The sequence below is a fragment of the Lipophrys pholis genome, assembly GCF_963383615.2.
Source record: "Lipophrys pholis genome assembly, chromosome: 9".
Lineage (NCBI taxonomy): Eukaryota > Metazoa > Chordata > Actinopteri > Blenniiformes > Blenniidae > Lipophrys > Lipophrys pholis.
The window spans coordinates 26,134,765-26,161,855 of record NC_137639.1 but is presented as its reverse complement, the minus strand read 5'-3'; the positions used below and the strand labels follow the sequence as shown (position 1 = coordinate 26,161,855).

At 41.5% G+C, this 27,091-nt stretch overlaps 4 protein-coding genes across 4 annotated transcripts; 1 reads left to right on the top strand and 3 right to left on the bottom strand.

Moving 5' to 3' along the window:
- Positions 1-6,656: 6,656 nt before the first annotated feature.
- Positions 6,657-9,783, top strand: LOC308114203 (uncharacterized protein). The gene is made up of 8 exons (XM_080470898.1): positions 6,657-6,764; positions 6,839-7,156; positions 7,234-7,509; positions 7,587-7,667; positions 7,762-7,908; positions 7,990-8,046; positions 8,951-9,010; positions 9,104-9,783. Exons 1-8 carry the CDS (start codon positions 6,698-6,700, stop codon positions 9,112-9,114), a joined length of 1,017 nt encoding a protein of 338 aa, XP_080327024.1. The 5' UTR covers positions 6,657-6,697; the 3' UTR covers positions 9,115-9,783.
- On the bottom strand, positions 8,354-12,272 carry LOC308114204 (uncharacterized protein). Its single transcript, XM_080470899.1, has 7 exons — positions 12,102-12,272; positions 11,612-11,854; positions 10,444-10,725; positions 10,106-10,363; positions 9,935-10,030; positions 9,802-9,827; positions 8,354-9,531 (listed from the first exon to the last, which is right to left on the bottom strand). The coding sequence occupies exons 1-7, from the start codon at positions 12,172-12,174 to the stop codon at positions 9,412-9,414; spliced, it is 1,098 nt and encodes a 365-aa protein (XP_080327025.1). The 5' UTR covers positions 12,175-12,272; the 3' UTR covers positions 8,354-9,411.
- cyp21a2 (cytochrome P450, family 21, subfamily A, polypeptide 2) lies at positions 12,102-16,919 on the bottom strand. Its single transcript, XM_080470897.1, has 12 exons — positions 16,757-16,919; positions 16,452-16,643; positions 16,265-16,354; positions 16,030-16,184; positions 15,826-15,921; positions 15,623-15,733; positions 15,450-15,536; positions 14,709-14,792; positions 14,482-14,595; positions 14,221-14,387; positions 13,147-13,250; positions 12,102-13,067 (listed from the first exon to the last, which is right to left on the bottom strand). Exons 1-12 carry the CDS (start codon positions 16,881-16,883, stop codon positions 12,814-12,816), a joined length of 1,581 nt encoding a protein of 526 aa, XP_080327023.1. The 5' UTR covers positions 16,884-16,919; the 3' UTR covers positions 12,102-12,813.
- Positions 16,920-17,198: 279 nt separating this feature from the next.
- Positions 17,199-24,127, bottom strand: tnxba (tenascin XBa). The gene is made up of 15 exons (XM_080471651.1): positions 23,992-24,127; positions 21,796-22,845; positions 21,578-21,709; positions 20,251-21,465; positions 20,036-20,158; positions 19,743-19,886; positions 19,522-19,641; positions 19,281-19,436; positions 18,989-19,098; positions 18,734-18,866; positions 18,491-18,642; positions 18,313-18,409; positions 18,053-18,214; positions 17,813-17,976; positions 17,199-17,720 (listed from the first exon to the last, which is right to left on the bottom strand). The coding sequence occupies exons 2-15, from the start codon at positions 22,712-22,714 to the stop codon at positions 17,622-17,624; spliced, it is 3,726 nt and encodes a 1,241-aa protein (XP_080327777.1). The 5' UTR covers positions 22,715-22,845; positions 23,992-24,127; the 3' UTR covers positions 17,199-17,621.
- Between the last annotated feature and the right edge of the window lie 2,964 nt (positions 24,128-27,091).

Genomic DNA, 27,091 nt, shown 5'->3' with positions numbered 1-27,091 from the left:
ATGCAAATAAAGACATTCACTGCCATTAAAGCAGGAAATGAGTTTGAATTTGTCAGTAATAAAAACAACAACATTTGTTCATAGAATAGTTGCTTTCATTTCTTGTCGTGAAGTTTATGTGAAAAGGTGAGGAGAGCTGTGTTAAAAGGACTCAAAGTTGTTAAAACAAATAATCTGCCTATAAGACATCTTTTACAGACATTTCACTTTGAGCCAATTCTTCTATTGACGTTTTGAGATCTAACAACCACAACCACCTCATTGCCAGCTTGTCTATGTTCACTGTGTCAGTCACTCCAGCGTTCTATTCATAGTTTCGAGTGGCATGTTTCTGACCCATCTTCTGTTCAACTACACGTCTGCCCAGTCTTTAAGTTTATTGTTGGATTCTGACCCTCAGCTGCATGCCTGTACTCTTTTGCTTACACTCTGACGCCCCTCCCATGCTTCTGACATTGGGATTGGAGCTGTCCTCTTCCAGAGGTCAATCACCGACAACCCTCGTGCCTTCATATCAAGGAGATTCTCCTCCATGGCGCAAAACTATGACATTACAGACTGAGAACTATTGACTACTTAGTTGGCCCTTGAAGAATGGCGCCATTGGCTTGAGATTGCTGAAAGACTGTTAGCCACCGAGTTGTGACCCCGGGAATCTGGAGAACCTCTGCAAAACTCCTCAACTCACCTCTGAGCTTCTAAATGACATTCTCAGTGGGGCTTCAGGCTTCAAGCCCCACTAGGCATCAAAATCACGTGATCCGAATGAATGGAGCCACAGCCTGAGCATGCGCACTTACACTTTACTGCATGCAATACACACTGCACTCAGTCAACCATCGGTGTCGATCAGGAGAAAACACAGCCTGAAGCAGCAAGAGGAGACCAATCACCAGGGAGAACAGTCCTCACACAATAATTATGTGCTATATTGGAGGAAGTTTTATTCTCAGACACCTGCCCCTAATGACCAGTGGCCACAATTTGTGACATGTAGATTTTGCATCTTAACAGTAATGTGTTTCCTTTTCTCCTTGACATATTTGCTGATGCATTCATAATACTTTCTTGCTTTCTTAAAAGTTTTTTTTTACTTCTTAGATTTAGAAAATCCGTCTGAATTCCTCCGCACAGCCCCGGTATTTGAACACACCAGAACGAGTCACAGAATTACAAACCAATCAGAGACCTTCTTTCAAAGCATATATAACACATGGTATCAGTTGACCAATCACGTTGCTCGTTACTGCCTGGGCCAACTATAAACCGGAAGTCAGTTGCGGGTTGTTTACTCTGGGCGAATTTTCACTATGTTTTGGCGAAAAAAGATGAATTTGGGCAAAATTAGATGGTCATTATACACATATCTTAGACGGCTTTAAGCAACATGTCCGCTATTCTTTCAGCCGTCCTTTCCGAAATTTGACTGTCTGAATGAGGCTGGACGGCTCGCTACCTAAAACCACTGGGTGTAGCATCACTTGACTGAGAATATCCCTTCCGCTTGAAGGCCTTTATGTACAGAGTCTGCATGTTATTGGCAATAACATAAGTTATTCAACTTAAACTCATTCATTCTTGAGATTGGTAGGGATATGAAGCACATCAGGACACAAAAAAAATGTATCAGAAGACCAGAAGCAGTCCCCCAGCCGCTCAGCACTGGGACCCACAGGCTCCACAATCGTATGTTCCTCAGGTAAGTGGCATTTAGAATTTGAATATTTGACCTGTCACTTATGGTGAGTATGTTAGGTCTCGTCAGAATCTAGACCAGTATTATGAATGCTTAAAAATGATCATTTCAAACCCCCTTAAATAAGTGATGGGGTATTTCTGAACTCCTACTGCCATCCGCTATAGCACTATCTTTTAATATAGTTGTATATGTACATTCTGTATACCTCTACCCCTTCTACAGAATCCAGAGTTAGATCCTCTGATTTGGCTGAACAAAATAGAAATAAATTCATTTGACGCACTTGTGACAATATGTATTTTTAATGTGGCCTGAGACTTTAGTCCAGAAATACTAATACTGGGATTGTGTCTATGAAGTAAAGTACCATGTTTTTGTGAAAAAAATTGAAGCCAAACTCTGCTGTGCTAATTAGAACTTTATAAAAAATGAAACAAAAGTCCCCTAAACTAGACCGTTTCCTGATTTTGAAGAATAGCATTGTGACATCTTCCTCCCTGTGGCATTCTGTGGACATCGGCAGTGTCTTTCCTCTCTTCCTCAGTCTTTTTGGGCCATCTTTTATTAATTTCTTGCTATATCTACTCTCTCTTTCTCTGACCTTTCTCTGCATTGAAAAAATTCAGTTTGAAAGTTGGACTTGAAGTCTTAATGTACTAACACTTCTATTCTTCTTTTCAAGACGCATGATTACAATATTTACAACTTCCTTACTTGTGATCAACATAATTTTATTCAGAAAGAACATGATAAACATTTTATACTTACAATACAGACGATTACATGAAATAATACAAGACTCATAATAGTCAGGTTACATATCACACAAATGTTCTCAGTCCGATGATCCAGATTAAACACCAAGTTGTTGAGATTTAGTAAAAAAAATCTTCCTTTTCCTGAGTTGACCTAATAGTTGACTGTGATAAAGGAGAGAAAATGAATTTAGTCACATTTTTTCAGTCTAATATGATTTAAAAGACGCATGGTTATGACATTAGAATAATACTCACAGGTATGCAGCCTTTCATCCCCAGAGTAATAAACACTATTGATGCGTCGGATTGCAGGACCTGAGATATTTAAAAAACAACATAATACTTGTCAAAAAAAACTTGTTTTGAAAAGGAAGTTAACAAGGAACGAAGATGGGTACTTACGATTGATTTGAAACATTCAAAGTCTCATATTCAGCCATCCTTTCTGTGATTGGACACGAGAAACAGGAAGCCCAAGTTATTAATACTTATAGCGGTGTAGTTTTCGCACAAACACCAGGGTGGTATTTGTGACTTGGACTCTTCCTGTGTGAAGTCTGCATGCAAGTTAAATTGCGCAGTATTTTATTTTCTGTGGTTTATGTTCTCGTTCACTTCAACATAAAACAGTTTTTCTGAAACATCACTATTTAATTATTTCCTTCCGGTGCTCTGAGCAAACTGAGCAAACAAATGTCATCTAAACAAGGCTATTGTTCATCATAGGGAAAGTCTATTTCAGTTTATTAAAGTTGATTAATTTCTGCAATCTTAGCTATGATTTTTAACCTAGTTTACCTTCATCAGGTGTTTAGATATAAACCCACACTGACTGTCCTTCATCAGCAAAGTTACACTTTAAAAACTTCAGTTCGAAATTATTGTTTGTGCAGAACCCCCCCCCCGCCCAAGAAATTCACTACATGAATAGGATACTAACCAGTAAAGTCCTAAACTGTATGTAAAGGGTGCAAATCCCAATTTATCTCAGAGTTGATTTCGTGTTTTTGAGAACCGATAGCATAAATGAAGTGGAAGCACGGTTGTTGAACATTAATTCAGTGTAGAGAGTTTGTTTCCTGTGACTCTGACTATTAACGTATTTGTTTGGTGGCTGATGATGCTTGACTTTTACATCTTCCTTGTATATTTTCACTTACCCTGTAAATGTGATGGAATCAAAATTTCATAATTGTCCACAGTCACTGTAGGTGCACATGGAAATAAACAAAACGCTAAATTACAATATCATTTCAGTAAATTGATATGGCTGAAAGAGATACGAGTCTGATCAAACCTGCAGTCTGAAGCTGTGCTGTAACTTTCCTCCTCTGTTGTCTGCAGTAAAAGAATAATCCCAACAAGGCAGCAGCCATCAACCCAAAATTGACTGAAACTACCACTGCGATCAAAATTGCACTGCTCTCAGCTTGCTGGAGTGATCCTAGAAGAAGTGCACGTCATCTGTTACAACACAGTGCTTGAGATAATATCTGTGTAGTTTTAATAATTGTATAACACTAATAAAGCAGACTGACCTTTCAGAGTCTGTGTCGGGGTATTTGGGGCTTGTGTCGGGGTATTTGGGGCTTGTGTCGGGGTATTTGGGGCTTGTGTCGGGGTATTAGGGGCTTGTGTCGGGGTATTTGGGGCTGTTGTGGCTTCAGATGTGTCTTCTGCATCTTCAGGAAATAGAGAGATGTTATGTTTTCTGTCGGTGACAAAACCAAACGTAACATTTGATAATGGTACAAATTACCTTGGACATTCAGACGGACGTCGGCGCAGTACTTAGTTTGTCCAAGAACATAACGACATCGATACCAGCAGCTGTCGCTGTGACTCACATTCTGGATTATCAGTGATGTGTCGCCTATTTCAACCCTCTGAGAGTCAACAGATACGTGGTTCGATCCTTTCAGCATTTCCCAGGAGACAATGGGTGGCCTTCGCTCCTCTGATGTGATGATCACAGAGCACTGCAGCCTGGCGGAGGAGCCGGGCTTCACCTTCACTGCAGGAAGGATTTTGCAGTCTGACAGATAATGAAACATCTTCAGATTATATAAGATTATCATTAAACACTGAAGTAATTTAATCTTTCCACATTACCTTTTACTTTCAAAGTCCTGTTTCTCATCAGAACACGGTCCCATCCTTGCCAGATTTCACAGCTGTACATCCCTTCATCAGATTTTTGCAGGTTTTTCACATGAAAATGCATCAGTCCGTTTTCATCTGTTTCCCAGGACATTCGTTGATCTTGTTGAGCCTTTTTGGGCCACTCAAAGATGACCATCGGTTCATTATCTGTTGTGTACTTTATCACCTTGACTCTGTAGTGGCTTTGTGCATCAAATTCATCTGAATTCACCCCGATGAGAGCAACAGCTTCATGTGCTGAAGCAGTCTGGATCTCTGTGGAGGCAAGTTCAAAGAATGACAGTGTAAGAGGTTACATCAAGACAGTAAATCATAAAGAAGTCCTTCTTAGATAGACTCACCTCTGTATTCTGAAGACATAATTATCAAGATCAACAAAAAGAAAACCTGAACATAGACTTGAGCCATGGTGCATGCAAGTGAAGAGGGAATTCATCTGCTCTAAAACTGTGTGATGAGTTTCCTCCCACTCATGACCAGTGATGCCGGTCATATGACCACTTTTTTTCAGTAACGAGCGATCTACCGCGTTACTTTTTCTAAACCAGTAATCAGATTAAAGTTACTTCTTCAGGTCACTGTGCGTTACTATTGTAGACGAGTTACTTGTCTGTCAAGCCGCTTTATTCAATCAATCAATCAATCAATCAATCAATCAATCAATCAATGAAATACTTAATTTGTCAGGGGGGATTAAATGGTATCTAATAGCAGCCAGTGCAAATAAATGAATAGATAAATAGTGCAACAACAGACTACAACTACATCACTGGGTAAATAAATACCAGTAATAGTAAAAATGTGATAATAAAAGCGTGAGTCAGATATAAATACAACAAAGAATGTTGGTCAAAGGTTAAAATACGTACAAACATGGTGCAGGAGGCAGTGATTAGCAGAGTTTTTTCATTTTCGTGTTGAGACGATGGGGGGGTGTTGTAGGCAGCAGCTGAAAGTAACTTGTAGTCTAACTTAGCCACTTTCAAAAACAAGTAATCAGTAAAGTAACTAAGTTGCTCTTACAGCGGTAACTAGTAATCAGTAATTGGATTACTTTTTCAAGGTAACTGTGGCAACACTGCTCATGACCTCAAGCTACATAAAACTCTCATCATGAAACTACCTGCAGCTTTCAATTGTTTTGTTTTTTTTAAAAACTGTTAGCAACCATGTAGCACTGACGATGATCCACATCTTGTCAGGATCCGGTGGGTCCGGTCCTGGCAGTTATATGTTTTATGTTTTGTGTTCTGTTTGTTTTGGTGAGTGTTGTCTTTCTGTTCTGTGTATAGTGTTCCTTCCTCCCCCTCGCATTGTGACAGCAGAGCAGGCGCAGCTGTGGGGGAGGATAACTCGTTCCACCTGTGGCTCATCAGCGGCTCCGCCCTTAAAAGCCTGGAGCTGCCAGTGGTCGTTGCCAGTCCGTACCTCCTCTGAGAATAGTCGTCTGTGCCAGCTCTCTCTTCAGAGTTTTGTCCCCTGGTGATGATCCCTGAGCCCCCAACAGTTCCGGTTTTCCTGTGCTCTCCGGGACCTCGCCATCCACTCCCATCCGGCACCGTGGAGAAGCTTCTCTGCAGTCTTTTCTGGGAGCTGAAGGATCCCCCTTGTTTAATAAACTTTTGAGTTTTTCACCTCTCTAAACAAACGTGGTCTCGTGTGTTCTGCATCTTGGGTCTGCCCTCCCGGAACCATGACACATCTTGACTGTTAAGATATTTATGAGTGTCATCTGCTCCAGAAAATGGTCTGAGAATGGATTAAACGTTTGAGTTCAGAGGCAACACAGCTCTAACATGTCAGGCAGCTTACTCTTAATGTCAAAATGAAAAAGTCATGGCATCCCAAACCATAACGGTTGGTTTCACCTGAAGGCTGCTTCTATTAAAGTCTTTCCAGAGGTTTGATTTGGCCATGAGGTGGCAGTGCTGATGATCTGAATCAAAAGTTTGTAAAAACCTGTAGTGAAAGCTGCAGGTAGTTTGATGTGAGTTTTGTGTAGCTTGAGGTCATGAGTGGGAGGAAACTCATCACACAGTTTTAGAGCAGATGAATTCCCTCTTCACTTGCATGCACCATGGCTCAAGTCTATGTTCAGGTTTTCTTTTTGTTGATCCTGATAATTATGTCTTCAGAATACAGAGGTGAGTCTATCTAAGAAGGACTTCTTTATGATTTACTGTCTTGATGTAACCTCTTACACTGTTATTCTTTGAAGTTGCCTCCACAGAGATCCAGACTGCTACAGCACATGAAGCTGTTGCTCTCCTTGGGGTGAATTCAGCTGAATTTGATGCACAAAGCCGCTACAGAGTCAAGGTGATAAAGTACACAACAGATAATGAACCGATGGTCATCTTTGAGTGGCCCAAAAAGGCTCAACAAGATCAACGAATGTCCTGGGAAACAGATGAAAACGGACTGATGCATTTTCATGTGAAAAACCTGCAAAAATTTGATGAAGGGATGTACAGCTGTGAAATCTGGCAAGGATGGGACCGTGTTCTGATGAGAAACACGACTTTGAAAGTAAAAGGTAATGTGGAAAGATTAAATTACTTCAGTGTTTAATGATAATCTTATATAATCTGAAGATGTTTCATTATCTGTCAGACTGCAAAATCCTTCCTGCAGTGAAGGTGAAGCCCGGCTCCTCCGCCAGGCTGCAGTGCTCTGTGATCATCACATCAGAGGAGCGAAGGCCACCCATTGTCTCCTGGGCAATGCTGAAAGGATCGAACCACGTATCTGTTGACTCTCAGAGGGTTGAAATAGGCGACACATCACTGATAATCCAGAATGTGAGTCACGGCGACAGCGGCTGGTATCGATGTCGTTATGTTCTTGGACAAACTAAGTACTGCGCCGACGTCCGTCTGAATGTCCAAGGTAATTTGTACCATTATCAAATGTTACGTTTGGTTTTGTCACCGACAGAAAACATAACATCTCTCTATTTCCTGAAGATGCAGAAGACACATCTGAAGCCACAACAGCCCCAAATACCCCGACACAAGCCCCAAATACCCCGACACAGACTCTGCAAGGTCAGTTTGCTTTATTATTGTTATACAATTATTAAAACTACACAGATATTATCTCAAGCACTGTGTTGTAACAGATGACGTGCACTTCTTCTAGGATCACTCCAGCAAGCTGAGAGCAGTGCAATTTTGATCACAGTGGTAGTTTCAGTCAGTTTTGGGTTGATGGCTGCTGCCTTGTTGGGATTATTCTTTTACTGCAGACAACAGAGGAGGAAAGTTACAGCGCAGCTTCAGACTGCAGGTTTGATCAGACTCGTATCTCTTTCAGCCATATCAATTTACTGAAATGATATTGTAATTTAGCATTTTTGTTTATTTCCAGGTGCACCTACAATGATGGTGAACAATTATGTAAATTTGAATCCATCGGATTCAGAGGGTAAGTGAACATTTTACAAGTAAGATCTAAAAGTCAAGCATCGTCAGCTACCAAACAAATACATTAATAGTCAGAGTCACAGCAAACGCACTCTCTACACAGAATTATTGTTCAACAACCACGCTTCCACTTCATTTATAGTATCAGTTCTCAAAAACACCAACTCGACATGGAAGGGCGTGGGTTTTTTCTGCACAACAAATAATTTCTGAGGTTTTCAAAGTGTAACTTTGCTGATGAAAGACAGTCAGTGTGGGTTTAAGTTTGAAAACCCGATGAGAGTAAATTAAAACTGAAATTAATCCTGGGGTTTAATGGTGACTTTAATAAATTGTAATAGACTTTGCCTATGATGTATAATAGGTAAATGTTAATTTTTACTTATTGAACATTTAAATACACATGACTCTCAAACACAAAAATAAAACTTACAGATGCTAAATTGAGTGTGAGGAAGACGACAGCCTTGTTTGTGTCTTAATAGAAAGACGCGTTCATGTAGTCTTTTAAGGAGGTCAGTACAAATGTACTCAAGGACAGTATTTGGGGAACAGAAACAAAAGACCGCCCATGAAAGCCATAATGTCATCGCCGAAATGGAGGATAAGTTTATCACAGGACACACACTTTATTTAAACTCATGTCTTCGAGTTGTGCAGATACACACTTTTCCAATTGAGGGAAAATTAGAAATACTACCGTACTGTAACTACACTACTGAATGTATTAATAACTTAAGTTTTCCTGTGACTCGGGTTCCGCCTCAGAAAAGATGTACCAGAGTTTACACGTGTTTCAAATTATTCACAAAAGAACCCAGTTTTTTTTTCCTTCTTTCCTTCCTTATCAGAACTCTTGCTAGTTTAAATCTTGACTGACAACTTTTTTTTTTTTAATATCTCAGATACTGAATACCATCGCATCAACAGTGTTTATTACTCTGGGGATGAAAGGCTGCATACCTGTGAGTGTTAATCTAATGTCATAACCACGCGTCTGTTAAATCATATTCGACTGAAAAAATGTGACTAAATTCATTTTCTCTCCTTTATCACAGTCAACTATTAGGTCAAGTCAGGAAAAGGAAGATTTTTTTTTTACTGAATTTCCACAACTTGGTGTTTAATCTGGATCATCGTTGGACTGAGAACATTTGTAGGATCTGTAACCTGCCTCTCATGAGTCTCGTATTATTTCATGTAATCGTCTGTGTTGTAAGTATGAAATGTTTATTGTGTTATTTTCTGAATGAAATGATGGTGATCACAAGTAAGGAAGTTGAAAATGTCAATCAGCATATATTTCTTCCTGTGACGAGAGCGTGTGCCGTTTCAGACCATTTCAAGAGCCAATAATTGTTTCCATTTAGTTCACAGGCTGTAATACATCATAGAAATCGTCTGTGGCTTGAGCCACTTCTCTTCTTGGTCTTGGCTGCTGTTGTTCCTCGTGGTTTGTGTCCTGAACCACATCGTAAACGTGCGTCTTGAAAAGAAGAATAGAGGCGTTAGTGCATCATGTTTGCCATTAATTCCTCTTGCTGCCTTTGATTTCTTCACAAGAGAAATGTTTCAAATGTTTAATGCACAACTTGAGCTTCCAGCCGCTGAATCATGGTCCCGGCATATGTCGTATATGTGTTGTGCAAATCTGACGATGTTCTTTGATCGGAGCCACGTCAATGAGAAATCTAACACGTTGATCTAAACAAATAAATATTCCAAGATTTTTGCAAGCCAAAGCATTTCATTTTACCATTCCAATACTTGACGGCTCCTTTGCTGCAAACAGAAATGAGGGACAATATTACCATTTTCATCAAGGTTTTCAAATCAGTATTACGATATAGTGACGGTTTAAGGGCGTCAGTTTTACCCAGATTCAGTACCTGCATCCTTCTTCTTCATGTATATGTAGATTCCTCCGGCTGCAGCACATAGCAAAAGGCCCAATGGAAGTAATAACCATGCAGGAGTCTGAAGAGCTGAGAAAAGTAAAGGGTTGATTTAAATGTTTGCTGTCCTCCCGTGAATCTTCCCTGATCATTAAACATACTTACAGTGAACGCCCTTCCACTGCTTTGACGCCATCACTTCCCCCTCTCTTTGAGCAGAGCAGGTCGTCTCGTCGCTCACTGATCCAACAGAGAGAAACAACATCCTCACAATCGTCTTGTTGACAGTCATCAATTCACTCTGCCGACCCCCGTGGTTCCTTTCAGACCAAGTTAAGTTGAAATCTTTCCCACATTGTGCAGCACATGTGAGCACACAAATCAGGGTGAGATTGTCTCCCCCCGGTCCAGACGCTGCAGTAACTGGAGAAAGCATTGCATCGTCTTAGAGATCAGACATTCTGTGAGTTCTAGGTGCTATTTACAGAGTTTTCTCCTCTCACCATCAAGAGTGTGCAGCACGATTTCATTGAACACCCGTCCCTGACCACTGGACTCTGAGCATTGGTAGTGTCCAGCATGGCAACCTTTGACTTTACTTATGACCAATGACGAGTCCTTCATTATGTCAGACGACCTTATTTGGTCACAAGCAGAAGGGTCATGATCTGTCAGAGGCTTTTCACACAAAGTCCACTTCACGGTGCTTTCCACATCGAGAGAGGAAGTGCGACAAGGCAGCGAAAGAGACATGCCAACTGAAGCGACCGCTTCCTCCAGGCCATCTAGGGAAAGTGAGCTTGTGTTACACTTCACACAGCGTAAACCACCACTTTCATTTGGAGCAAGAAAACATCAGGGTACTTTTTAATGTTGTCGTGTAGCTGGTGACTTTGAGCACATCATTATGGGTGAGATGGCATTTCCATTTCCTGTGATGGTCAGTTGGTTTTGTAGTGAATTTCAGAATAGAGAAGCAATCAGAAGGATTCCTAAACTGGAACCGGTCCCCTTTTAGTGGTGAACCATCCTCAGAGCTCCACCTCATGTGTACTCCTGTCGTGTTGTTGCAGGGCTCATATCCTCTATACCTGTTGAGGACACACTGAAGCTCTATTGTTCCCTCTTCAGGATCAGACTTATCAGTGACTGTGTAAAAAAAAAAAAAAAAAAACCCCATCAGTAACTGTTTCCGTCCTCTTCCGAAAATATTAAACACATATTAAACTTTTTAATTAAGGACCCATATGCATCCTACTTGGACACAGCATTAAAATGAAATACATAATTAAATTGAAATACATAATACATATATAATAATCTGTAAGTACTGACAACTCCCACATTTTCTTAGTGCCAAAAAAACTGCAAGTACTTTCTCAAAACATCAACATTTATTGAAGATTTCTTTTTTTACAGAACCTAATGTGAACAAAGTGAAATTTCCTTACTATGGACATCGCTGTCATACATTCAAGTTCTGAGGGAATAGTCTAATGTTACGACAGCTGGACGAGATACAACTTCCATCCATCTCCTATTCTGTTTTTTCTAACTCAATCCATCCGCCTATTTCTTCTCACGTCGTAAAAAGTCATCCGAGGAACCATTTAAAAGGCCCACAACTGTGTGTTTGATATGCGTTATAAATACATCCCTAACAAAACCTACCTTGAAGAATCTTAAGGGAAACACTTGAATTGAGCGTTCCACTGTCACAAGTGTAAATCTGTGCGTCGATCAGCCGCAGGTTATTAATCTGCAAAGAGCAGTCCCTCATCATATCTCCAGCCGTCACCCCAGGTTCAAGCCTTTCTTCCATGTTCCACTTAACAGAGGAGCAGGATTGAATAGGAGATGAGCCGCATGGCAGAGTAACAGTTTCTCCTTCTAAGGCAACCACCAGCAAAGGATCTGCTAAGAAAAACAAACGCATGCATTCATTTCTCCAAATGGCAAAAAAAAAAAACAACACATGGAAATTCACTTGTTTAACCTCAATTACATGTCACATATTTTGGTGTCATCTATATTATTGTTAAAGATAAGTAGTTTTTATCAGCAAAAAACAAACAAAAGTGAGACCACTCATAAGAGACGACTCAACTATTTTCTGAGGGGATTTCAGTAAGTGTGCATAGAAAAGATTTTTCCATATCACCATTAGGATGAGGTCCTGCTGCTGCCCGTGAACCACAAAGAACACAAAGTCCTAACAAAAATAAAAGTTTCATCCTCCACCAAAAAGGCTCTTTGCTGCTTATTGCAAAATCCTCAGATAACACAAACCTCTGAGGAAACTTTCTTCAGGAAATGACACCAAGAATCGTCCAAACAGGAAGCTACAGTCTTGTGTTCTGTGACTGGTTTTTATGAAGCTGTAACTCAAAAAGTGAACCTTTGTGTGCACATCTTTGTACAATCATGTACTCATTTGTAAAATCATGTTCCAACATTTATAGTAAAAGTGAATAACCTTAGGCATTAAGCTGTGTGACACTATTGCTTCATTGTGCGTCGCATGTTGTTTCGTGTATGTCCACTAAGGGGCGCTGTCAGATCTATTTGAATTTATAGTTCGTGTCGGTAACGTCTGTGTGGATCCAGATATAGATTTGTAACTTCACACAAACACTTTGTGGTGGTTTAAAATTGTGTATGATATACAAATGAACGACCAAGACAAATTCAATGTCAAGAATTGAAAAAAGAATTGAAAAAAAACCCCCAAAGTTATACATGAAGAAAAAGTTGTGTGTGAGTGTGTGTGTGTGTGTGTGTATATATATAAAATGTGTTGGTTTTTTTTCTCGGGAAAGCTTTAAAAAACATCTCTGCACACAGAAATAAGACATATATTACATTTCAGAGTCTCAGATGTAAGTGGCAGGTCTGGGACGTGCTTTAACTTTGAAGGACTTGACTTTGAGCACGACGCTGGCGACTCCTGTCAGGTCAGGCAGAGCGGCCTCGTCCGCAGCAGGGATGAACTGGAAATCCCTCAGCAGGTAAGCAGTGAACAGGAACAGCTCCATTTTAGCGACAGACTCCCCCAAGCACAGCCGGGCGCCCCCTCCAAAAGGGATCAGAGCACGGGGGGAGCCTCCTCCTCCTTCCAAGAAGCGCTCTATAATAAAGATGATTATTTCAGGTCAGACAGGTGAAGTTACAAAGATGCTCTTCACTTCAATATTTCAAGCAGCGACCTGGTTTGAAGCTGTATGGTTCGTCCCAAACTTCAGGGTCATGGTGAGCGCCGAACAGGTTAGGAATGATGACCGTGTCCTTAGGGATGAAGTGACCTGCGATACTGAACACAAGTATGAGTTCTACATAAGCCAGAATGGGTCATGAGGTCATGTCAACACTTTTTTTACTGAATGGTATTGTTTTGTATTACGCTCACAATGAATTCAGTTCTTAAAATGTGTGTTAATACTACTGACGTGTCCATCGTTTCACTGATGGTCTGCTGTGATCCGCTCCAGTGCCCTGAGCGGTGTAAAGTACTACACTGTGGAAGATGGAGGGCTGAATGTACAGGAATTTAATTTGATAAGTTATTAGTCCCACCCATCTCTAATTCATTTTAATGATGAAATCTTTTAGAAAAATGATGGGAAAAATGATTAGAAATGACTAGGAATTGCATACCCCTTACTCTCGTTTATTTTCCTGTGCCACTGCGTCAGCTTTAAACTGTCCGGCATCCCTATAGAGAGCCCCAACTCATATCATGCTTCTGTAACAACATATCAACATGAATCCATTGTGAACTACTTTTTTTTCCAATAGTTGGTTCACATTATTGGTTCGAAGCAAATCTTACTTCATAGCCATGTTTAATGTTATAATACATTCCAAAGCAGTATCAAATGTGTCATGTTTTTCCAGTTATCATGCTCAATTATTCTTATCAAGCTGTAAACACAAAGAAATGTCTCCATGTCAATTGTGAACACGTTAAAAGCCAATCTGTAAAACCACTGACATTCTTTTCTATTTTTAAACTACACATGACTATGTTGTTTAAATGTCTCTTTGAGTCAGAACGTTCCTAATATTTGCATTTGCATATTTGATTGAGATTTCACTACATTCTGGACAAAATATAGAAACTATTTAAGAGGTAATTACAAAAGAAGAAGCTGCAATTAAACAGCCCAGATGAAGAAATGCAGACGGCTCTCATAAAGTTATGGAAGCAAGTCAAAAGTCATGGCAATAAGACTTCAAGTGTTCTTTCCCACTCTTCATTTGGTCCCTGTAGCTCAGCTGACCTGCTGTCTCGGATGGCTCTGTGTGGCACTGCCAGAGGGGCGACGGGCCTGAGTCTGAGCACCTCGCTGATCAGAGCGTCCAGGACGGGAAGCCTGTGTCTGTCGCTGTATTTGGGGTATCGTTCCTCCAGCACCGTACAAAGCTCCTCATACACCCTGGTCTGCACCTGAAGCTCAGAGAGAGAGAGAGGCAGTGAGATAAAAGTTCAAGGTTTGTACGTATTTTGTTTAATGAATTTTTTTTTTTTATAAATGCGGTGCCTCTGGTCTGTGCAATAGAAAGGCCACAGTCCAGTTGAGCCAGGCGGCAGTGGTTTCTGTTCCTCCGATGAGCAGGTCCACTGTGGCCATGTGAACATGAACATCGGTCAGGACCTGGACACAAGCAGGCATCAGGTTAAACTTGAAACTCCAGTTCTTTCACCATTGTACCGAGAAATGATCATAGGATTCATAAATAAATACTCGTAATCATTAAATGCCCGTACCTCCTCTTGTTCTGCGCTGTGATGTTTGCCGAGGCCCTGAAGGAGGGATGCAGTAATGACTTCCTCATTTTTATCGTCTTCTAACTGCAAAACGTGCATTAAAAACACACACACACACAAAGACAATATGCTTTATATTAGAGCAGAGGTGTTAGTAGGTAGTAGTTTGAGTTTTCCTTTAAACTTTTATACAGAAATCACAATAAAATGGGAAAAAAAAGTTGGAATCCTCAACTATTATACTTTCTTTTAAGCACTAAAAGCATTTTAGGAACTTAATTTATCTTTAGTATGACGGAGACAATTTAAAATTGCGTAAAATGTAGTGCCATGTAAAAACATTGAAGGATACTATCTGAAGATATGTAGGGCAAAAGTTGAGCTTGATTTTTAATTTTTTTTATTGCCTATGGATCCCAACAACTATTCATATCAAATTTTTCAATTTTGAAGTCAGAAATTCAATCAAAAATGACTTGAAACAAAGCAAGTGTCCATGGAGTTAGGGGTGGGGAGATGTGAGGATTGGAATGTTGCAACCCTACGTCATCTTTTATAAAAACTCACTTCTGTGATTACAGATTTGGCCTCTTAGATTGTAATATATTTGATATATATAATTAGATATATGTAATATCTGAGCCTTCAATGTTGGTTTTTACTTCAGTCTATTTATATATATATATAAAACCCAAAAATCAGATATTATTTCAAATGTTTGTATTGTTTTTCTTTTCCAACCTTGTAGTTGTTGATGTGTGATCTTATGATTTCATCTCTTCTGGCCACCTCCTTGAGCAGACGGGCAAACACGGGATTGGGTAATTTCTAGGAGAGAGTAAATGACAAAATGCATTCAAATCCTGTTTCTGCTCTTGGATATAATTTGAAGTCTGTAGGTGGTGCATGTTTACCCTTAGCAGTGGGAAAGTGTCCAGAGCTGAAATCCAGGCGGAGCCCCAAAGACCAACTATTTCATTCAGACAGCTGTGCAGCTGCTGCAGCTCTGGAGACGTCTTATCATACTAGAAAAAAAAACCCAAAACATACAGGAAGCCATACTAACAAAATAAACAATTCAACAATTTCTACACTATTTCAAGTCAGACATTCATACTTCTTTCCCGAAAGCCAAAGTAGTGATGACGTTACTGGCTGCCACCGTGAAGTCATCTGCCAGATCTACAGCTTTGTCTTGATAGTCTATCAAAACCTAAAGGGTAAACAAGCCCAACTGTCACATCCACCTGTGGCGTTACTTTAGAAATACTCAAACATTTAGCTGTCGGTCTTCACAAATTGAAGCAACGATTTTCCGTACCTTTCGGAGTTTGAGTGCCTGTCTCTCGATCACATCGTGCAGGGACTGCTGGCAGCAGCGCCGCAGGGCGCCGTGTACCAGACTGCGATGTGCCCTCCACCTCTGGGTGTAGTCCCCCAGGGAGATGTTGCTTCCTCCCCCAGACACAATATCACCTGATGTGTATCAGGGACACGTCATTAGGACAACAAGCAATAATCGTTGTGGAGAAAATAACAAAATCTGAGAACTTCACCTGTGTAGGAAACTGGCCTCCCAGCAAAGTCAGACCATTTCTTCACCAGCGCTTCTTTTATGATTTCGCTGCTATTAAGCACCACCATGGCTTTAAAGAAAACAGACAAGGCAGTGAAAAATGCATCACCTCACATCGGAACTTGCTGTAATGAAGCTGAGTGAAATCCATTCGGAAAAATAATCACTTGTGTTTCCACATTTGAGGCGGTAAATGTTTCCGTAACGCCGTGCCAGATTGGTCAGGTGGATCGGCAGATGGTTTTGTGTCAGCTCCATCATGTTGCCGATGAGGAAGGAGCCGGTGGGGCCGGGGATTGTAGAGGGACATGAGGAGCGGGGAAGGAACTGGTAGAAATACTGCAAGAGTCTCGATTCAGCTTCAGGACAGTTAGAAAAAAAATCATCTGTTTCAAATTTGTCCAGTTTAACAATTTGCATATAACGTACATGTCAAATATGATACATTTAAGAAGATTAAGCAGATATTTACCTTTAGATTGGCTTTCCTTGGAGTTTTGCAGCACATCTTTCTTTCCAGATCTCTGGATTAGCACCATTAAGAGCAAAACCAGGAATAATACAGCTCCCACAGTCACCATTGATACCTCAGCTACCATTTTGTGTCTGCTTGCCGGTGTTCACATCAGAAGATCAGTCACCACACTGCACTTCCTCTTTATAGTCATGTCATGGGCTTGTTGCTTGTCAGTTGAATTTTGTGGTGCTTTTTTTCTTTTTTTTTAAACTCCACTCAAGGACGTGTAAATCTAATTTGGGTCAACCTATCTGATGAGATGAATGTAAAACTCAACAAGAGGCAGGCTGATAAATGAGGTGACGTCGTACCGAAGGGCATGATAACACGGCACTGTGGACATGACGGTCTGTTTGCCTGTTTTTTCTACTCAAAGCAAAGTAAGAACCCGTTGATGTAAAAGTTTTGGGCATTTTTATTTGACTCTTTCAAAGAACAAAAACAAGAAAACAAGACTCTTCAGACCCATTTTTTGCCACATTTATTCCAATGATGTGAGACAGTGCATATTCAATTACAGTAGTAGTGGGGTGGCATACCGTGGTGGTGCACAAGAAGATATTAAAATAAAAATGGGTTGGATGGATGGGTCAGGCAGAACAGCAGAACACTATACAAAAGGTCACAATAAAATATTTCTCCACTTATTTTTGTTCTATTTCCCATGAGATCAGCTCAGAAATCCCATCAAACGTACTGATAGCTGTTGCTATAGCTATCAAATCCAAAAAACATGCAATTTCAGTTGAGGGCCAACATGCAGATCTGCTGTCAGTTGGATTTCTGGATTCATAATCTGTCAGACATCAGGTTTTCTCGCTTAGCCATGAGTTGCGGGGGAGAACCTGGACGGTCTGAACTTCATCTCAGTGAAGGGGATGGAGGAGTCTTTTCCTTTCCAGTCTATCCAGACGACACCCTGTATCAGAAGAGGAATTGGAAGATCAATTTAATTTAGCCAGCGTGAGGTGTCTCAGATAAGATCTAAAGTTCAGGAACGATTAATAATACCTGATTATCACTGTTGGTGCCATATAAACCATTGAGGTTGGTCTTGTAGCAGTTCTTGTACCACCAGCCTCCCATGTAGGCCCTGGCACAGTGGATCCCCAGAGGATCAGGGTCCTTGTCTCGGGTTGAAAATGGACGTCCATTGTGGTACCTCATAGAGTCACCTGGCAGAGGAATGCATTACCATTTAGATTGACATTGTCAAATGTTTAAGAATATCCACCTTTCACAGAAGGTTACCTGCTGTCCCCGTGTAGCCAGACACTGTAAGAGCATATTGCCTCTCTTCTGAATCAATGGCGAAATCGGAGTAGTGAGCGTAAGCGGTATGATTTCCTGACTGCATGTCCACTCTCAAACTCACAGGGCCGACACTCGTCAGGTCATGCAGGAGCTCATTTCCTGTATGGATTAGGGAGAGAGCGTGTGGTTTTAGGCAGATTTACCAAAAACTACTTTGACCCAGATGCAATATTAATCAGCGTTCGCTATAACTGTACCCAGCCAGAACTCTTCACTCAGGTTCCCAAAGCCCGCCCTGTATTCACTCCAGGTTCTGTAGAAGTCCGTTTTGCCATTCATCCTCCTCTGGAAGACCTACAGAGCAGACAGACATCAGTCGAAACCTGTTATATTCATTCATCCAGGTTTGACTCAAGTAAATGCAGTGTAACTCACCGTCCAGCCGCCTCCGTCAGTCTCCATGTCACAGTAGACTCTCACTGCTCCACCCTCTTTTCCTTGTGGGTAGATGTCAACTTCTCCGGACTGTAAGGCTCCATTCAGAAGCTCCTGAGAGCATTCAGTTGGGTACGAGAACCGGAGTTTTCCTGTATGGAAATTAAAGGAAAATGTTTAGTTTAAAGATGAAAATGAGATATCTTAATATTTGAAAAAATTGGGTAATTTCAGGTAAAATACCTGTGATGAATTCTGTGGTAACAACAGACGTGTAGTGTCCATCAATCTCGCCTTGCACCAGAACAATGTAGCGCGACATGGGCAATAGGCCTGTGAGCTTATACTCTGTGATGCTGGGCTCCAGGAACAACTCCTGAAATGAACCCAAAAAACAAACACATGGAATTGAACGTTTGTCACCTTCTTCAAGTAGTGGCTCTTTTCTTTTGTTGTTGTTTTGTAAAGACATGCCGCAAAGGAAAGACTGGCACTCACCTTTGGCTCTTCTCCTACTACCTGATAGATCACTCTGTAGCTGTGATAAACTACGGTGGTTCTCCAGGTTAGCACCGCAGAGCGAGCGTTGACCTCACTGGCTTTGACCACTAGGAGACACAAGAAATTCATTCACTTTGACTTACATGCACGCAGCAGTTTTCAAAGTGTAGGAGGACCAGATCCCCACCAGAACTTTAAGCAGCTCCGAAGGCCCTTCCCGCATTTGGAGAACCAAATGCATGTAACGACATTTTTATTTCATGAAAAATGTTCCTCTCCCTCTGCTCACCATTTGCAGTAGTGAATGTCGTCGCGATGGCCATACTCTGAAGACTGTCTTTTTGGCTCAGCACTTTAACAGTGTACAGGGTGCCTCTCTGCAAGCCTCTAAGCTGGTGCTCCACCGAATTTCCTGACAGCATCACTGTCACGGTCACATTCGGGGCTGTGGCGGAGTGAGAAATTGAAAACACTTAGCACAGTCATTAGCGCTTTGCCACTAATGATTAGCTGAACCCAGCCACACTCACTCTTGGAGGACTCATAGCTGATGATGAAGCGGTCGACTTTTCCCAGACTGGGAGTCCACTGCAGCAAAGCCCTGGTGTCTGTCACGTTGACAACTTGAAGATGTGTTGGAGGAGCAGGCACTGCAGCAAAGACATTAAATCATAACAAATATCAATTTCCATGTTTACGTGCCAAAACAAAAGCAACCAAAACTTCATACATAGCGTGTCTTGGAGTTTACCTGTGGTCATGAGGGCTGTAAGCATGTCGCTCTGAGCACGGCCTTGTGTTGCACTGACTGTGATGATGTAAGAAGATCCAGCCGACAGTTTGGAGAGAGTCACACTGGACTGCTGAGAGGACACCATCACAAAGCGGCTCTCACCTGACAACATGATCACAAGCCTCACAATCAGACACTTAATCCACATGACGTTAAAAAGATTCCATGATTACAGACTGTAGTTAGCAGGAGGTTTGCTGTTTGGGAACATTCAACCTTAAGATGTCGTTCAGAAGCAGTATTTGACTGACCAGTGACAATGTTGGTATATGTGACCCTGAAGCTTGTGAATGTTGCCTTTGGTTTGGTCCAGGAAACCGTGAGAGAAGACTCTGTCACATTGCTGAAAACCATCTCTGTCGCTGGCTCAGGGCCTAACAAGAGAAAAGTGGATTTTTAAAAATGATTTTATTAATTGTTTCCAGAATCAACTGTGGCTCTGTTGGCAGACTTTTGTATAAATTACCTGTGGTTGCGATCACTCTATGAATCTTTGATCTTCTTTCTGCTGTTGTGCCGTACACATGGAGCACATAGCGTGTGTTTGCACGGAGATTGCTGAACTCCACATTGCGCACGCTGCCGGGCACCACCATAGAGATCCTCTTGGTTTCAGCTTTGCCTCTTGATCCGGCAGTTTTACCAGAGAAAGCCGTTGTGTTGGCGCTCTCGATCTGTACCAGGACGTCAGTTGAATTCTTAGTTGTGTAGAGCTTCTCTCCATCGAGAACTTCCTCTTCGAACACCTCATGTTCGTCGTCTTCACCATCTGCCCTCGGCTCTCTTCTGATCACGGTAAAGTTTTTGAACATTCCTTGAGGTGCAGACCATGTGATAGTAAAGCTGTAGGAAGAGATATTCACAGCTCTAATAGACCCTAATCCCGACCCTCCAGTCTTCCTAGTGCTCACCCCGGAGCCATGGATCGATGTTTTGTCCTGAACAGCTTTAGTCTCATCTGATGTCGCTGTATATGTTGTATTCACTATGTACTGACTCTTCTGTGCATTTTTCCCTTTGCCAGTCTTGCCAGTCTCAGTTTTTCTGTTGTCAACATTTACTGTGTCTACTTTAGTTATCTTAATTTGTTTTTGTCCAGATGACTGAGTGGTGTTCTTCTCTGCCAGAGTGGACTGCTCCAGGGACCCTTTGGCTGTTGTCGTTTTGTTTGCCCCGGTGACTTTAGTGAGAATGGTGACAATTTTAGATGTGCCATTGATCTTCTTTACATTGCTCTGCGTTACGTTATTCTGAGGTTCATCTCTCAGCTGGTCAGCTTTAGAGGCTGTCTTACTGCCTTCCCCCTCCTTCACAAGCTTGGGATCAGCTTTTTGCACAACTTTTCTTGTAGACAGGATCGTTGTCGTTCCTTTACGAGCCTCCACTTGCTTTCTTCCATCATGTTTCAGGAGAACTTGACCAACTGTTGGGCGAATGGACTTTGTAGTGCTTGATGAACTCTTGGTAGTTGTTTTCTTTACTATTGTGTCCTGCTTTGCTTGTGTTTTCGCAACACCTGCTTTGGTAATAGTGGCTTTAGCATCTGTCCCTTTAGCTTCAGAAACTTTCTTCTTCTGGAAGACTGTCTGCTCTACTCTGGTGGTTTTCTCCTGCAGGTTTTCCTTGTTTTTGTGCAGGGTCACTGTCTCCACTGTTACCTTGGCCTTTCCTTTGGAAACCTCTGAAATTGCAGAGTAGAGTGTGGAATCAGTCAAAGAACAACCCCCCCCCCCCCCCCCCCCCCCCCCACACACACACACACACACACACAATAGCAATAGCATCTGACTTACTTTTATGACATTCAACTCCTTGTACACACTTGCTGCAGTCTGAACCCATGAATCCCTGGTGGCAAACACATTTGCCCTTCTCACATTCTCCATTGCCACTGCAATCATTTGAACAGTTTGCTGAACATGGACCTGTGAAGTAACAAAAAAGAGTTTCAATTATTTAACCAAATCTATAATCAGTCATAATAAATATGGTGAGAAAAAGGACATTGTACATTTGTTTTTTAGACTGGACATCTCCTCTTCCAGGCGGGCCACACGTCCTTTCAGCGCAGCCATCTCAGCTTCACATCCACCCGTGCAACCACCAGGCATCAAGCTGATCTTATGCGTCATCACCAGAGGGGCACCGGGCTTCAGCTTCAGCTCCTGCTCCTTGGTATTACTCGACTCACAGCCGTCACTGATGACCACCTTGATTGGCTGTGAAGGGGCCGGTTTTTCTTTAGTGGTGGTGGTGGTGGTAGGAGCTTTGATCGGGTTGGTCTGGTTGGTAGAAGCTTTCTCAGTGGCTGTGGAAACCTTTCCTGGCAGCACTTTGGTTGCAGTGGGCTTGTCTTTTGGTGTTACATCACTGGTGTGGGGAGCTTTAGCAACAACAGTTTGATTCACGGATCCTGCTTGCTTGGTTTTGATGGTTTTTGTGCCGCTGGTAGGCACTGATCTCGGGGCTGTTGACTGAACATTTTGAACTATGGAGGGGGCAGCCTTGTCTTTGACCGTCTTTGCTACACTCCCCGAATGAGATTTTATTGAAACAGTCTGATTGACAGAGTGTTGGGGTTTATCTTTGGAGGTTGTGGCAGTAGTGGCCAGGGTAGACCTTGTGGAATTTGACTGAACATTTGAAGCTAGTGAACTGGACTTGCTTTTAGCATTTGATGTGTTATCTACCGTTGAAGGTCTTTGGTTGTGAGCTGGAGTGGCTAAAACTGTCTGATTGCCTGTGTTTGGCTTGGGGGCGGGGTTAATGGTCTGTTTGGCAAGGGCAGCAGTGGTTTTTGGGTTTGAAAGGGTGAAAACGGCATTGGGTTTGGTAACGTCGCTTCCTGTGGTGTCTCTCTTCTCGTTGGTCGTGGTTTGAAAGGAGGGAAATGGGGAAAGAAGGAGGAGAAGTCCTAGAAAAAACAACATTTTGATCCAGCAGCTGGGACCAGAAATGCTTTAGCCGTTGGAGGGTCTGTATGTATGTTACTGTAAAGCTATGAACTCCTCCCTCTATATTTCTGAGACCAGTTTGTTGAGAGGATTTTGCCAGGTCTCTCCTGGAAATAGAAAAAGAGAAAGATGTGAATTATGACCCAGTTTAAATGCAGGAAATATGTGCAGTCGCTTTGAGAACAGTTTCCCTATTTTCCCGATGAAGGGTTTAAATGAGCATACTTTATTTTTTTCTAACATCACATTCACAGAGGTCCCATTCACCGTGGATGCCCGTGCCTTCATCTAGCTTACCTTTCAAGATAAAAGTTATAAGATTTGTGAAAGCTTCTGAAGCGAATTCATTAATTTTACACAAAATAATTTTATGAGGTATAGTTTTATTTCATTATGTCCTGTGATCAGAGATACAGTATATCACTGATTGATATTTGTCACTGCTTGTTAAGATATTCCACTTTTTAAGCAGAATAAAACAGGTAGTGTATCACAAAAAACACATTTTATATATATAGTCCTTGCTACAGGTGAAAGTAATAAAATTAATTCAGAACTGCACAGAATAATCAGCAGAAAAACAAAAAGCTGATCCTGCTGATGAAGGAAGAAGGAGGTGAGCGGGATAATCCAAAGAGTCTGCAAGTGAGACGAGCAGCGAGCTAACAGAGCTTCACTGTACGGATCTCGGGGACACTGTATGTCTTTCACTATACAGACGGTTACATAATCTGCTGGACCCACAGCTCATAAAACAACTAAAAGAAGTAAAGTCCTGCAGTGTCTTCAAATCTGGAGAAAAACATGAAAACCATGCTACAGATAAACATCTTATGATACTTTGCAACATTAAGAGACTATTTTATGATCTTGCATTAGTGTGCATTGATTATTTGATCAATGCTTGACTGACCTAATGGGTAGTTATTATTTATGAAGTATAAATCACACAACCACATCTCATCTCGATGAAATGAAAAATGTGTCACATTAAGTGAAATTAAACGTGGCACAACTACACATGGACTCAGAACTAAATGTGTCCGCTTGTGTATGATCTAATTCAATAAAATTCACATTGCAACTTTCTTCTGTTATTTAAAACCCAGAAAATCCCCATTTCTATACAGGCATTGAAAACCGAAAGAAGAGCAGCCATTGAAGTGAAATACAAATTAAATTCTTTTAAATGATTTGTGTTATCATGATAATTTTATAAATACAATCCAGAAAAAAAACAACCCTGAACTTACCAGAGTAATCAATTTGTTTTCGGCTTTATCTCTGTCTTTGAGTTTCTTCCTCCATCTGATAGGGATAGCTCACTGGACTTGATGCATCTGGTCTGGGAAGAGAGAGGTGGGAGAAAGGACCACTACTGGAAAGGAGGAGAGTGATAAAATCGGCTCCTACTTAAGGAGCCCCCCTGTACACCTCCCCACCCTACACCCCTGTACGCCCCTCCACCACACCCAGTGGTCCCACTCACAACCACCACGGAAAATATTTGTATTGGACTCCTAAAAAGAGTGGAATTTTTACACAGATTTGTCTATCTAATATGGTCACTTACTGTCTTGGAATCCACTGCATGAAGAAAATACTTTAGGTGTAATGCGCAGTTTGGCGGTAAATGTGCAAATGTAGTTTTCACCTGGACATATTCAGGCTCACTAATTTCAACATTTAACACAATCACATTTGTAGACTCTTTCAAATTGAGGCGCTTTTTTTTTTTTCACTTTTAGGACTTGCTTTGCATGGCCGGTTTTACTTATGTCACTGTCTGCTGGAGGCAGTTTGACTTATGCCAGACATCACTACCATCAACACAGGCCTTTGATTGAATAAAGCCCTGGTCTGAGAATTATGATTCAGCTGGAATACACGCTGCAACACTGCAGGTATTCAGTGCTGACTCTGGGGGACAGGAACCTCTCGCCATATGAATTGACTGTTTGTTGGAGGTAATGAGATGTAACTACGTGGGAGTTATGTAAGTGACCAAATATCCACCAGATTTAGGGAATGCTATGTGGAGACGTTGCATCTTTGACCAAATGGCCACCCACCATCCCACCTTTTGTAAACCACATGAAGACAAGTCGATCAAGTTTCAGGGCAAACGGGGCATGTCGAAGTGACATTCTCCTTGTGCAAAAACAATAGCTTATATAATTGCAAATTTTTACACAGAAATATATATGATACAGTAGGGCTAACTATTCCCCATAGCAGCTTTGCCACTGTGATGAATACTCATATTCTACTGCTGTTATGTCTAAATGTGTCAGTGTGGGCATGTGAAAAACCCCTCACACTAAAACATTTACCACTGGATATTTTTTGCTGCAAACATGTTGAATTTGTTGTTGGTACTGCATGTTCTGAGCTTGAAAGATAAGTACGCCACAGTCCACTGTTGCATCACTGCCATCTAGTAAATAATGATTACATAAAAGAACCATACAAATGTAGGTTTTGTGGTCATTCCAAGTCTGTGGGGGCCGAAACTTTACGCTGAGCCAGTCAGCGCAGTGAGAGCGCAAAGCAAAGAGCCGGTGGCAACTTTTTGGGACATTTGTATGTAGGCTGTGGTCAAGATAAGTTTGGTTGGACGCAGAAGGAACAAAATGAAGAACACACCTTAGCAAGGCAAAGAAGATCCTCCAAAATGAGAAATGGCTTGAAAAACAGAAAAACTATTACATACTATAGTTCATACCACTGATTTGTGTGGCTTGTATGACAGATTACTAATGACCTGCATCACACACTTAATATAATTCATTTCCATAATTCATGCTGTAAATCATTCTGAAATTATTGAGAGTAATACTTAAATACACTGAGACAAATGTGTCACATATTGTGGCCTGTTAATAAAAGGGTAACACCCATCATTATTTGTCTGAATTAAGATTGATCATCGATCTACATATTGTGGATGAATGAAGGCGCTCACATAACAGATTGAGTAGCCTTCATATTGAGGTGAAAAACAAATGGTGATTGTCTTTGAGTTGTGTATTCCTGAGTGGGTGGTCCCAATCCGGCTGCCAGAAACATCTCCGCCTTCACTTTACCCTTTCCTGTGCCTTTGACCACCCTCACACCGCTGACCCCATCATGGCCTTTGGAAAGATGGCTGGACACACCTTCGACAGACGAATGCACACCTGAGAAAATATGCCTGATCATACAAGAGCATTTCCCCCTTGGGCAGGTCTTTTTTTGCTGCTTAAGCACATTTGGCATGTGACGGCCCATCAGTATTGGACCTGGTGTATGTGGCTGTACACCGAAACCATCGTTGCACCACTGATGTCAAAGCATCTTTTGTTGTGTGCATGTACTTTTAAGTGTTGTACAAACCAGCTGCACTGTCAAATGTCAAATAAATGTTGCACGTATTGCTCCTGAAAAATGCTTTTGCTACCGGAGCTGCTCTGCACTTAAGTCCGTGTTCACACGTGTCCACACTGCTTAGTCATGACGCATCGCTGACTAGTTCTGAGGCAGCGAAAGTAGAAAGATCATCGTTTTAAATGTGCTGCTTGTAGCCAGATGAATATATGTGTTGCTGAAGTCTCAGTATTTATGTAGTCCTTATTGATTCAGATTTAATGAAATGTCTAATGGTGAGGCTGAAACAGTGCTGCCATTGATCCGGCTGTGATTGAAGTGATGGTCAGTACCCCCGTGTTGCTTACATTGGACCTGGCCTCAGAGATTAGAATAATATAAGCACATAAGCCTCTGCTTGTTCCTGGCGTCTTCAGCCACCCCCTCACCCCCTCACCCCCCCTTGCTTTCTCCCATTACCTCCCTCTGAATTTCGGTTTTTGAATGACATGTGTGCGCCCGGGACCTTCAAATGCTCATTTCTGATCTGACCAGAGCGTTTGTATCAAGCCTCTCCTAACATTTATCTGCTTGAGGGTCTACGAAGTGCTGATCGATCCACATTTTGTCACCCTGCAACTCCAACACAAAGGCAGCAAATCAGCCTCATGTGCTCAGAAGCACTCCTCCCTCCACCATCACTCCTCAGCCTGCAGATGTTAAGCAGAAGGGAGGGGAGGGGCAGCTTCACCTTGGGTTGACTGAGTACAGAGACTCCTCTCAGATCCTTTGCTGCCCGTAAAAGAAGAAAAAAGAAAACATTAAAAAATAAACATATTGGACAGGAAAGCTAAATCAAGCCAAACTGAATCACACTATTGGGATACATAAAGAAACAAATACACATTTTGGGGAAAAACCCTTTTTTGATGTTGTTGTGTTAAATTCATTTCAAGTGATTATCTAAAAAAAAAACTAGACCAGACCATATAATGAATATACACACAG

What these genes read in the sequence shown, in the direction of transcription:
- cyp21a2 (XM_080470897.1), bottom strand. Translation starts at nt 16,883, where the DNA reads ATGGTAGCTGAGGTATCAATGGTGACTGTGGGAGCTGTATTATTCCTG. An exon ending in CAAGGAAAGCCAATCTAAAG is followed by an intron (nt 16,644 to 16,756) that starts GTAAATATCTGC and finishes ACTGTCCTGAAG; the next exon opens with CTGAATCGAGACTCTTGCAG. An exon ending in ACCATACAGCTTCAAACCAG is followed by an intron (nt 13,068 to 13,146) that starts GTCGCTGCTTGA and finishes TCTTTATTATAG; the next exon opens with AGCGCTTCTTGGAAGGAGGA.
- LOC308114203 (XM_080470898.1), top strand. Translation starts at nt 6,698, where the DNA reads ATGGCTCAAGTCTATGTTCAGGTTTTCTTTTTGTTGATCCTGATAATT. An exon ending in CACGACTTTGAAAGTAAAAG is followed by an intron (nt 7,157 to 7,233) that starts GTAATGTGGAAA and finishes ATTATCTGTCAG; the next exon opens with ACTGCAAAATCCTTCCTGCA. An exon ending in AGCGCAGCTTCAGACTGCAG is followed by an intron (nt 7,909 to 7,989) that starts GTTTGATCAGAC and finishes GTTTATTTCCAG; the next exon opens with GTGCACCTACAATGATGGTG.
- tnxba (XM_080471651.1), bottom strand. Translation starts at nt 22,714, where the DNA reads ATGTTGTTTTTTCTAGGACTTCTCCTCCTTCTTTCCCCATTTCCCTCC. An exon ending in GAGTGAAGAGTTCTGGCTGG is followed by an intron (nt 18,215 to 18,312) that starts GTACAGTTATAG and finishes TAATCCATACAG; the next exon opens with GAAATGAGCTCCTGCATGAC. An exon ending in TGGCTACACGGGGACAGCAG is followed by an intron (nt 17,977 to 18,052) that starts GTAACCTTCTGT and finishes TTCCTCTGCCAG; the next exon opens with GTGACTCTATGAGGTACCAC.
- LOC308114204 (XM_080470899.1), bottom strand. Translation starts at nt 12,174, where the DNA reads ATGAAACTTTTATTTTTGTTAGGACTTTGTGTTCTTTGTGGTTCACGG. An exon ending in CGTGCTGCACACTCTTGATG is followed by an intron (nt 10,364 to 10,443) that starts GTGAGAGGAGAA and finishes TGCTTTCTCCAG; the next exon opens with TTACTGCAGCGTCTGGACCG. An exon ending in CATGAAGAAGAAGGATGCAG is followed by an intron (nt 9,828 to 9,934) that starts GTACTGAATCTG and finishes TTCTGTTTGCAG; the next exon opens with CAAAGGAGCCGTCAAGTATT.